Source organism: Indicator indicator, chromosome 8 (assembly GCF_027791375.1).
Source record: "Indicator indicator isolate 239-I01 chromosome 8, UM_Iind_1.1, whole genome shotgun sequence".
In the NCBI taxonomy this organism is placed as follows: Eukaryota; Metazoa; Chordata; class Aves; order Piciformes; family Indicatoridae; genus Indicator; species Indicator indicator.
This window is the reverse complement of record NC_072017.1, coordinates 23,758,288-23,771,017: the sequence shown is the minus strand read 5'-3', so window position 1 is coordinate 23,771,017 and position 12,730 is coordinate 23,758,288. Positions and strand designations below refer to the sequence as shown.

General features: G+C 40.1%; 1 protein-coding gene across 1 annotated transcript in view; it reads left to right on the top strand.

Annotated features, from left to right (window-relative positions):
* Positions 1-8,054, top strand: part of MND1 (meiotic nuclear divisions 1) — a 36,929-nt gene extending 28,875 nt beyond the window's left edge. The window contains exons 7-8 of the mRNA XM_054382947.1: positions 6,324-6,368; positions 7,948-8,054. Of these exons, the coding sequence (XP_054238922.1) occupies positions 6,324-6,368; positions 7,948-8,054 (152 nt within the window). The remainder of the gene's footprint in view (positions 1-6,323; positions 6,369-7,947) is intronic.
* Positions 8,055-12,730: the final 4,676 nt, after the last annotated feature.

Genomic DNA, 12,730 nt, shown 5'->3' with positions numbered 1-12,730 from the left:
CTGGCAAATTCTGTTGGACATTTTTCAAAGAGACACTGTGTACATCCTGATGAAATTTGACAGTGTGACCTTTTCGTATGGGACAAAGGAAGCTTTTGCTGATGAGACTTGACGTTTTTTCAAACACACTAGCATAGATCATAGACCCTTTAAAAGCATATTCCTAGTGATGTGGATCAGCTTAGTAGCTCTACTATGCACTGCCATGTCTCTCCATATAGGCAAGACTTGGCTCTATGTTATGTATTTGCTCAGGTTTATTTTCAAGCATATATATATATATACACACACATACACACAGAGCTGTTGTTCAGTTCATTAATACAACAAAATTTGAGTGTTTTTCTTCCACAAGTGGCTTTTATTATGTTCTTCGCTTTTCAAAGTAGCTGTAGATCAGTAGGTAGGTTTCATAATCATCAATGCTGCTTCTTGTAGTTCTGAAACTTTATTCAGATAGTCTAAATGTAGGGAGAGATACTCTTTATTATTTAATAATATGTCAGTACATATAGTTCTGTGGAATTTGTGATGTCATTTAAATAAGAAATTATATTTATGCATTGATTTGAATTTAGTCCTGAATTCTAAAGCATTGTGACCTGTTGATTAATACCATGGGCATAAGTTTAACGTGGGAAACTGGAGTATGGGGGAAGAATGATGTGTTACTTTGAATTCAAAGGAGCTGACAGAATTCTGATGTGCTATTAGTCTTCTACACAAGAACTCTTTATTCTGCTTGTAAGAGCAAACACTTCTTTGGGAAGCATGTGGGAAGGTAAAGACACATTGTGAAGGTATCTCTGCCTAGTACTTGGTTACAAAACATTTTTTTTAAAGCAGTTCCTGCTCTTTGGTGAGTTACTCTTTTGACAGTGTTGTAGACTACTTAGTTTGAAGGATACTCAAATGTGAGTATCACCATATTGCCATGGTCACACCATGGCCATGAATAGTCTGTAATGGCAAGCTACAGTCTTGCAATCAGAGTCTCCAGTGTCCGTTTGTTGTGGACATGTCAGTAGGAGATGCTAATTACGTTTTTATACTCTGGAGGACAGCAGGTCCAGAGGAGAGCAACGAGACTGGTGAGGCGGCTGGAGGGAAAGTCATATGAGGAAAGGCTGGGGGAGCTGGGGTTGTTCAGCCTGGAGGAGACTTAGAAGGGGACCTTATCACTCTCTACAACTACCTAAAAGGAAGTTGTAGTCAGGTAGGGGTTGGGTTCTTCTCCCAGGCAACTTGTGACAGGACAGGAGGGCATGGTATGAAGCTGTGCCAGGGGAGGTTTAGGTTAGATATTAGGAAGCACTTCCTCACAGGCTGATTAGGCACTGGAATGGCCTGCCCAGGGAGGTGGTGGAGTCACCATTGCCAGGGGTCCCTAAGAAAAGATTGGATGTGGCACTTGGTGGCATGGTTTAGCTGATGTCGTGGTGTTAGGTCATAGGCTGGACTTGATGATCTCAGAGGTCTTTTCCAGCTTTAATAATTCTGTGATTCTGTATTATTTCTATGTTCACCTTCTACCCAGGCCTTTAGGGATAGGCTCTTTATTTGCACGAGACATTTTCATTAGTGGAAAAGATTTTTGGAAACAGTGCATCACAGGATGATTTAATGATGCTTCTTCAGGGGAGGTAGGGCAACAAACCTGTCACGATGGGATAACAGCAAGGTAACCAATGTTTCTGGAAAGTGAGGGCAGCCTGCAAGCAGGAGAATGGATAACTCTGCAGAAGACAAGGAATCATTGGGAATTAAAGTTCACATACTCTTCTTAATGTAGTTGCCATTTTTCATATTTAAATTCAGTATAAGTGGATGCAAAATTATTAATGGGATTCAAATCCACCTAATGAAATTAATTTACCCTGACTTTTTTTTTTCCATGAAAGAGATTGGGAATCTCTGGGCTAATAATCCCCACTGGCCCCTGACAGCAGTTGCAGCTGTTCTCTGCATTTCATGCAGAAGAATTATGACTCATAGTATAAAATTACTCCCATCACCCAAATGCTGAAGTCTGCAGATGTGTTTTGCATGTATCTGCTGACAGTCTCATGGGTTGATGGGTGACAGTCTCCCTGAAAAGGTGCCAGTTCCTTCTGCAGTCATGTGTCTTACATGAGGCAACCCATGCATTTTTCTTGTGGCATTAGCCTGTGCTAGGTTAAACTGGCACCAAATTGTTCTAGTTTTATAAGTATAATTACCTTTTGTCATTCTGTAGAAATAGAGGTTCCTGGACCTGAAAATTTTGTTTACACATAAAAACTTTACTTATAATAATCTTTAAAGTTCTCCTGAAAATGACAGAGTAGAAACTAGGAGAGGAAAGCAAGCTGCAGCTCTCCTAATTTCCAGGTCTACAGGTGGTTTTGAGCTGCTTCTGGCTGTTGAGATTTCCTCCCCAGTCTGATTCTGAATGCCATTCAGTTACTATCTTTTTTTATTCCTTTAATGATATATGCAGAACTTAAGCTTTTAGAAAGAACCTGAAAGTAGGTTTGGAAAATGTTTTTGAGGCTCACTGTCTTGGGCATATTTCCAGGTGTGTTTTGCAAATATAACAGACTAGTGTTGCTAGTTGTGCTGCTTCCGGGCCTTGCGTTGCTATACACACACTGGTTGCTTTTGTTAAAGAACCAAAATGCAAGCTTTCATTTTCCTGCTTAGAAAACAGCAAGTATGCCTGAAATTGGTCAGTGGAGGATACAGGTGTGTGCCTCAGCCAAGTGAATGACTTGTGTCCTGCAGATGTGGGAGCAGGAATATCTATTGATGCATTGTCCCACAAATTGTTGGAAATAAATATGTAATGTCCAGGACAAAGGCATTATTCTGTTGCTTCCAGACAGCAGTATATCTATGTGCAGATGTATAGATATAAAATAGAGTAACTAGGGCCTAAGAGTGGTAAGGAGGACATCTGGAAGTGTCTGGAACATATGTTGCTCCCTGTATCCCTTGCCTCTTATGCACAATTTGGCCCTTTCATTGTCTTGCACAGCCTTCTGTACTGGAGCACTACTTAGTCATTGCTAAAAATCAAGTTCAGATAGGGCAGTTCTGGTCAGCAGCAGGATCCAGCTGAGCTTGGGACCCAGTGGTCATGGTGGTTTTGACAATTAGCCACTTGCCCTCAGTGCTATCTCTGTTTCTTCTTTTACAGTTCTCACACTTCATGTCCTGATTCTTCCTTGTTCTATACATTAAGTTCTCATGCTAATGTCTTCTTTAGATCTTAAACTTTCTTCTTCAGTGCAATTCAAACCCCAGGAGATCAATGGCTGTGTGATCTTGTGGAGCTAAAGATAGGTAATCAGACCTAGCAAGTCTTTGAGTTACATGAAGTAGGTGTGTTTGGTGGCATGTCTGTTTTACTAAGCCTCCTTTCCCTCACCCTCTATGCACATACACATGAAGCAAACAATGAAAGTCCCAACAAGCAACTATAAAAGGTTTCCAGAAAGTAGTCATGGTGCAGATTTCTTCATTCCTTATAGTTCTTGTGATGAGAGTTGGAGGCTTCTGGAAGATGCTGATGTAGCTGGTGTCTTCAGGTGATGAAGGTCTGTATCTACTAGTACTTGTCTCTCCTTTCTCTTTCAGGCATGGTGTGGGATACAGCAGGCAGACAAGATCCTGCAGTGGGATAATAGGCAAGAGTTGAGCCTGGTCTTGGGGGACTTCAGTCTTTCCTTTAGATTGTGAAACGCTCAGCCCATAGCCATGAGGCAGCAGCTGGGGTGATGACACAGTAGTTTATTAAAATAAATGCGAGGGGAAAATTCAGGTGAAGGAATTAGTTGTTAAGCAGAGCACAGTGCCATTCTGCAGCAGTGATAGTCTCACTTGATGACAAGAGCCAGTACAAGCTGTCTTGTTTTCATAAGTTTGCTCAGGTAGGACATGAGTAACTCAGGGGTGTCTCACTCCTTGTCAAGCGAACTGGCATTGCCATCAGTACAATATGCCTGATGGTCTAAGCAACTTTCAGCATGGCAGGATAAATCCATATGTACATCCCTGTGGTGCTGTCATGTACATGGATATGTGGGTCAGCTGGTGTAGAAGGGAAATTGCAGGTAGCAAACACTTGTCCCCACCTCTCGTGAATGCGTTTTTTGGCACGTCAGATGCCTGAGGCTTTACGAGCATCTCTGGTTTCCCCAACTCCCAAGCCCCTTCACAGCAGAGTAACATGGGGGTTGTGTGTCCCAGTCTTTGAAGGACTGAAGCAACCTCTTTGATACTAAGCTGGATTGTTTGAACGTCACCTTCCCTATCGTGAAGTTCTGCCTCCATTTGAGATCCTTCCACACTTCTACCATGGCACTGCTGCCAGTCTGTGATCAGTCCCAGGTGGTGCATGGAAACTTTTACTCTGAGAAGTTTCTTTAGTTTGTTTTTGGTTTTGTTTTTTGTTATTTCTCTGCTATTTCAGTCATTGAAGGTGCTGCCCACTGTGGGATTTCCCCATTATGGCTTCCTACTCTTGCTACCATGATTTCATTTCCAGCTACAGCTCAGTTACAGGCAGCCACTGCCATTCTAACCATCCTGTCACCCAAACTGTATCTGTTGGTCACTCCAGTCTTTTCTTTGACAGAAATAAGAATTCACATTTTAAAATTACATGGTCACCTATGTATATTTTAACATGCACTAGTAATGTTTGAAGGGTGACTGCACCATGCTGCCACTATTGTTGTGTTTTTGTTTGTTTTTGTTTTTTTTTAATGTACCATGTGGTCACTGGGCTTTAAGCACAGGGTTGTGTGCTAAAAGCCACAGGAAGCTAGAGCTTTTGTGTGATGCAGACACACAGGGCTCAGCTGGTTAGCTGCTTCAAGCAAAGCAGAGCTTTCTGCTGAGATCTAGCAGGTGCTATGGTTGTCTCACTTGCCATCAGGATGCTGTCACTTTGCAGCTCTGATCCACAGAGTTTAATGCTATCCAACATTCCTCCCTTTCATTTAAAACTTCATTGCTTAGGAGTCAAATACAGCTTTCCGCTTTTACCCTAGAGTTTCAGAAAAGTGCTGAGGGAAGTCTCATAGCTGACACATTGAAAAACTCGACCAGTGAAAGCCCTTACTCTGCAGACTTGTTGGGTAGAGTGCTGTTCAAAATGCTGCCAAGGAAGTGAACCAAGGTGGGGGTGGCAAGGAGCAGTCAACAAAGGAAATAAGGAATATCTTTCTCAGGCTGGGAATAACTTGAATTTCTGGTGCATGCAAATGAGCAAAAATGCCATCCTCTCACCTACTCCCTTTTTTTCCTGCCCATCAGGTGTTTAGGGTTTTTTTGGGGGAGGGGGTTGTTTGTTTGCTTTTCTTCATGCTCTGCCCAAGCTTTCTAATTGTAGGCCACTTCTAGAAACTATGCTGTTTCTGAAACAGTGTTTTATTACAATAAAAACATTTTTCAGATCACTTACCAAAGTAATAAGGGTAGAATAATGAGTGCTCAGCTTTGTATAATAGCGGATGATTTGTCAACATAATTTAATTTTGCCTGAAAGTGTAATATTTATAACAATGGATACCTGATCGTATATTCACTTCTTGGTACCTCTGGAGACAAATTTCATGCTGACCATTCAAATGAATATCATGCAAGTACTAACAAGTCCGACTGGGAATAACTGCATTATGTGTAGGCGTGAGAACCATAGTGATGCTGATAAATTCCCACGTTACAAACCAACTTGCTTGATTTGATTCAGTACTTATTTTAATGGGAGCAGGCTAATCTAAGAGTTTTTCTTGATACTGTTGTGCCTTATGGAGTGGAGGTAAGGGAGATAAGCCAGATTTAACAACTAGGAGTATGATTTTGTCTTAATTTCATTGAGGGGGTTCTCAAAGCCTGGGAGACCTTGCATAGCTGTATGATAAACTTTTGGATTAATGTGATAGACTGCTACCCACCCTTGTCAGTTTCCTTATCTATACAGAGCCTCTAGTATCTTCAGGCTATGTATCCAGTTCCTATCTTGGTATAGATAATTAAGCCCCCAGGCAAACCAAACTGGGATTATTTTATTTTAAAATACACTTCAAAAACTCAGAGTTGTTCATACAGTATCTTTTATGCTCTTTTACTCATGTTTTTCTTTAACTTAACTTTGCTTGCTGGAACGAATGAAAAAGAGTGGGGAAAAAAATGAAAAAAAGAAGCAGGGGAATAATTTCCTAATAATGTGTGGTTCTCTAAAAATGATATCAACAAAAATTTAATCTCTCTGCCTTGAAACTATTGTATGATTTTACTCTGATGTATGCTGTTGTTTGTTTTCTTCCCTCTTTCAGGCCAAACAAACAAAATAGCAAAGGAGGCAGCCAATAGATGGACTGGTGTGTATGAATTTATATTGCCTAACACAGCTTCAGACCAGAGCAGTTTCAGTGAAAGACCTAATTTTAAATTTGATTAAGGCTTGATGTAAGATAGCCCCTCACCTACAAAAACATGCAGAAGTATATTTTGCTTATAAATTATCATGATTCCAAAAAATAATACAGTTTCTAGCTGTAGTTACTGAACACACTTCATGTCATATGCTTGTTCTTCTGGTGCTATCTTGCATACCATGCTAAAACCTGCAGCTCCTTTTCTTGGTTGAGCTAAAACTTCCTAAGTTGAGAAAAGCACTAATAGAAAGAGGCCAGATATGGTTGTATACAGTTATTCAGACAATTTAATTCTTATTTTCTGAATTTTCATCTGTTTCTAAAGAGTAGAATGCTTTGTGGAACCTTATTGCTGCTACCACATGATAGATGCTAATACAAAGTAGGCATTTGTGAAATTTAATTCATCATCTTAGATACGCAGGAAGAACATTACATGATTTTGAGGAGGGTTACTGTGATAACATTCATATGGAAGTTGAACTCTGTTTTCTGCTGTTTCTTAGCTTTGCTATATATTTGCAGAGCAAGCAATGTTTATGTCCTTTTAAAAAATTAAGTGTTGTTTGTAATTTTTTTTTTTTGGTAGAATCTATCTGCTACTGATAAACTGCTTACTATCACTGGTTATGTTACCTTTTTTTACTGTTTTATACCTTCACTTGCACTGGGTTTTTCACTGCATATAGGCAAAAAATAACTTCTGGGAGTACTGTTGTCAGGGCTTTCTGCTGTTGATGACGGGCTGTTTTTAAGGTCTTGAGAGAGAGGAACTATGCCTCAGCCTGCAGAAAGCATGTGGCTATTTAATTAAACAATTAGGGTTATATACTGTAACATATTTCTTTTGAAAAGGCAGTTTAAAAAAATGCTTGATTGTTAAGGAAAAGATGTGCAGACACAGAACACTTCCTGTCTTAAGGAATGTTGCAATTTATGGATGTTAGCAATGACATAGTGAGTTTCGGTTAATACTGGAGTGAAAAATGATGTTAAGTTAAATTTAATAGAATTTATATGCTGAAATAATATTAATGTGATGCTAAAGAGGTTTTGACTGAAATAAATCTACTTAGTATCTTTTTCAACTTTCAAACAAAAAGTGCATTGTCTGAACAAACATACATAGGACTAGGAAGGACCTTGTACTTAACTAATTGTAGTTAGTCACACAGTAAGTATCTTAGTTGTTAAATACTTACTATGCATATTCACATTTACTTCATCACTCTATAGCAGCCTTATACTGTAATTCTAGCTTTCAGTCCTCTCAGAAGAGGAGCAAGGAAAGATAAAGGTAACCTCCAAAAAGGATGATTTATTTTACTTAGTACTGTGTAAAAAAGTATGCCATTTATAGAAGTCTCCTATTTTCTCTTCCACTTACTAATGATATTCCCTATTATGTGCTTTTTTTCATATACACAGAGGTAATGCAAATCAAAGGATTTTGTTGTAGACAAGACTATAATTTATGCTTTCCTAACTATTCAGAAGGGAATATTTTTCATTTTGTTTACAGATAACATCTTTTCAATAAAGTCCTGGGCCAAACGTAAATTTGGATGTGAAGAGAGCAGAATCAACAAAAGTTTTGGAATCCCAGAAGATTTGGATTACATTGATTAGCGTTCAGCAGTTGATGGCTGACACTGTTGTACATAGCTTGTTAAATATTCCCAGTTGGCATTTAAATGTGTATCTGAATCCTCTGTAAACAAGTGACCTTTACTTTGAAGGGTTTGTTAAAGTTAATAAAATTCTAAAAGTATTTGTTGCATTTCCTTTTTCCCCCTTGATCTCTCTGGACACTAAATCTCTTGGTTACTTTTGTGACACAGACTAAGAATGGACAAGTGTTACAGGGAATAACACTGTCTTTTACTCTTCTTCGGCTTAACTAGGAGTAGTACTAATGAGCTAGAAGCTCCAGGGATTTATGTTTAAATATGCTGAAGACTTCGAAGTGGAACTATCAGGGAATAACATAGTATAGAATCAATTTTTCCCTCATCTTGATTATGAAATAAAAAAAGAGGCATTATCCATTAATAAAACAGCAAGGCAGTAAGGATGTGGGCAGAGAGGCTGAGGTCTGATTTCAAGTTGTTCTATATTGTGTTGCTAGACCTGCTTGTAAGTTTAGTGACAATATTTTGTTTGCTGTTTGTAGATCCATAGAATGGTTTAGGTTGGAAGAGACCTTAAAGATCATCTAGCTCCAGCCCCCCTGCCATGGGCAGGGACATTTTCCACTAGCCCAGGTTGCTCAAGGCTTCATCCAGACTGGCTTGGATCACCTCAAGGGAAGGAGCGTTCACAACCTCCCTGGGCAATCTCTTCCAGTGTCTCACCAGCCTCACTGTAAAGAATTTCTTACTAATATCCAGTCTAAATCTGCCCTCCTCAAGCTTAAAGCTGTTTTCTGTTGTCCTATCACTGCAAGCCCTTGCAGAAAAGTCACTTCCCAGCTTTCTTGTAGGCCCTCTTCAGGTACTGGAAGGCTGTTATAAGATCTCCCTGGAGTCTTCTCTTCTTCTAGGCTGAACAGTCCAACTCTTGCAGCCTGTTGCTCCTCACAGGGAGGTGCACCAGCCCTCTGATCATCTTTGTGGCCCTCCTCTGGACCTCCTCCAGCAGTTCCATCTCACTTTTAAGCTGGAGCACTGGAACTGGACGCAGAACTTCAGGTGGGGTCTCCCAAGAGCAGAATAGAGGGGGAGAATCACCTCCCTCATTCTGCTGGTCACACTTTTGATGCAGCCCAGCACACAGCTGCCTTCTGGCCTCAAAGTGCACATTGCTGGCTCATGTTGAATTTATCATCAACCGACTCCCCAAAGTCCTCCTCAAGACTGTTCTCAAGCCGTTCCTTGAGCTTTGTGCTGCTCCAACCCAAGTCTAGGACCTTGCACTTGGCCTTGTTGAACTTCATGAGGTTGTCTTGGGCCCACATCTCAAGTCTGTCAAAGTCCTCCTGGATGGTATCTCTTCCCTCCAGCCTGTCAACTGCACCTCACAGCTTAGTGTCATGCGCAAACTTGGTGAGGGTGCACTCAATCCCGCTGTCCGTATCCCTGGCAAAGATGTTAAGCAACACTGGTCCAAGATTTAGAGTGCAAATCTGTGATGTGAGAATTCAATTTACTGTTCAAAATTGAGCATCTTTGGCTTTATGCACAATTTTCAATTTTGGGCTTAATAAGCAGCCAACCAAAATAAACAATTTTAGAATGTTTTTGTTGAAATTTCACTTTGCATCAGCTTCTGTTTTCTAGCTCTGATCAGTGCCTAGCTGCAGAAAGAGCAATGGAGAATACAGGCTGGTCTTCTAGCTCCCACAGCTATGACCTGCAAGACAGCATTTGGGCTGGTAGCTCTGAAGGATATAGGCTTTCCCTTTAAGAGGCAGGTGGGCCTGCTGTGGGGTTAGGTGTGTGTATCACTGGAAAGCGTCTGTCTGCCTTTTATGTTATCTCTGATGGCAGCTGAAAACATGTTTCACTGGAGATAACACTCAGAAGTCTGCCTCTTGTGAACTTTCAAAATAAAATGTTTCCAAGCAGAGTATAGCGAGTGTTAAAATCGAAGGATTTCAGGTGTGCCCCTGGCTATTGTCATGTCTACAAAGACAGCAAAGTTAGTGGGAAGATAGGAAGTAGAAGATCTTCCTCTCACAGAGGAAGCATAGCAAGCTATCTGTTGCCTAAGGAAAACGCATGTGATGCCTGGCATACAGTAAAATGTCACTGTGCTTACAACGGCAATGAAAGCATTTCTGTTTGTGTGTTTGGAAAGATTTATTTCTAATATATCCAATATATCCAAATATATCCAAAATACTTAACTGTTCCTATGAACTGAGTAACTGCTGCTGATCAGCTACAAACTGCTAAAAGCTTAATTCTGGTAGGTAGTGCCGAGCTGAATGCAGTGTTTCTTACCAGGCCTGGCTTTTGCCCTCGTGAATGTGATACCATCCACCAAAGCTCGGAGACAGTGCCAAACCCAAAGTACTGATGCAGATGCAACTTGGGTTATTGTTTTTACTCTTGGATTTTGTGCTGTGAAACACAAAATGAAGAGTTTATTCCTCTCTTTGTAGACTATCTGTCTTAAATAAATAATTCTTTTTTAGCAAAATGTTTTTCCTGTGAATCTATTCTGTACCACCTGATGGGTGTCAGAAGCTCCTTTGCACATCAGTGTTTGAGAGCATGTATCTGCCACACACAAGTGATGATTATGATGACTCATAAGGCTTGTTTGCGTGAAGGAACATTGAGCACATGAATTTCTTGGTGTTTCTTACCTCTTAGAATCACTTTTGCACGATTGAACTTATACTTGTCTAGAAGTCTCAGGTAATTTATGGCCTGTAGCAGTTAGTGCTTTCTAAATTCAAGAAAAAAAAATGAAGATGACCAACTATATCAGTTCAACTGCAATATTGTGGCTTCTTGTCTATAGTGTGAAAGAATTGTGGACTGTAATAAAACCATTAAGTATAATAAATAGCAGCTAAATAACTACTTGAGGTAGACTTGCTTTGAGATGCTACAATCAGCCAACAGGAGCAATACCTGTAAAATGTGAAACACAGCCCTCATACTTTGGACACGTGTAGTTCAAATGCAAGGAATTTCTAACAATGTAAATTTCATGTAGAGTTTTGTGTTTATTTTATAGGTACAGAACAGGATATAGTTATGCAGTCATACCCTGTTTTCTGCTCCTGTCTTCTGATGTTGGTTAGCAAGCCTGGCAGGAGAATGTGTCTTCTTCTGTAAGGAAACAATTTTGGAACAGCCAGAAAATTTCTCAGCTCAAGACAGGCATGGAAGAGGTGGCTGCATTTTTCAGAAATCCATGCTTATTCCTCAAGTGGAACTGATTGATTTTTGTGCTACCTTTCTCGTGATTCTGTATTTTTAGTGTAGGTGACTTTCAACAAGAAAAGCAGATTCAAATCGTTTCTGAGACAAAACCAGACAATTCAGTATTCCAAGACACTTGCAATCTGCTCACTTTTGGAAGCAAAGCATACATGGTTTAGTATCTTTTCATGTGGTTTGACATGTGTGGTCACTCTAATTTTTAAGAGAAGCTGAGACTTTTGTTTTCTGCGAAGTTAAAATTCACCAACAGTTTAAATTACTTTCCTTCTCCTGAAATGTCTTTATTGGCCTGTAAGAAACATGAAAACAATTTGTCTCATCTTGTATCGCGCTTAGCTTCTTCAGAGCTTTCTGAAGAAGGGATGTTTCTGAACAACCTGACATGAAAACAACGTGGTTTAAATGCTCACTTCTCCTGTCATTCTTGTGGTTACGTCACAGCTGTATTATCTATCTGTCTTCCTCCCCCCCCCTTTTTTTTTTTTACCTTCTGCCCTGTAGGGTTTTTGCCCATGTAAGGTAAATATTTTCTACTGTTATAGTCAAGAGGTTAGGCCCTTACTGCAATTCAGGTTTATAATTAAAGCAGCTGCTGGTCTAAAGTGTGAAAATCAGAGGCTGTTGTTTTCAGCAGTCTGCAGCTGTGACAGGAGCAGTATCAGGTCCAGCTTTTCAAAATAATCTCATGAGTTTATCACTACAGTAGCAGACTGAAGTGTCGGGTAAGCCACTGTGAAACAAACCTAGACACAGGAGAAATTGCTTGTACCTGATCTACTTAAAAACCATAGCAGTCTAATGGAAGTTTACTGTCTGTATCTGCCCTGAAACAACCTCTTGTTCTTAAGCTTTTCTTTTAACTAGGCAAGCATGGACTCCAGGGTTCCTTTCATAGTACTTGCAGAGCATTAAAATGCTAATGGTCACAAAGGTTTAGGTTTTGACATAATCCAGCTGCTAAACCTTTTCTTAATGCAGCCTCTGAAATGTCACTACTTTTTAAGGGTGTAGTAACATATGTGTTTTAAGAGGGGAAATCCAGGCTCTGAAGAGCACAGTGATGCTGTGACTGAGTGGCAAAGCTGGAACTGAAACTTGCTGGGAAAGTGATGGGGAAAAAACCTCAACCTGTAACAGTGACGAAGAACTTTGATGCAAGAGTTCCTTACAGAGTGCTCCTGTCACACAGGCACATTTCCACCAGTCAGATGACCTGGCTGCTGCTTATCTGCACCTCGTTTCTTGTAGTGGTGAGGCTTGCACGATTATGTTTTTTGTCATTTCCCTCCTCCTTTTCTCTCCCATTATTCTTAAATTTCACAGTGGATTTCAGCCAAGTTTAGTCTGTTGGGCTACAGTGCAAGCTCACAATTTATCTGTTCTGCTTGACTGGCTGGCTGATAAATA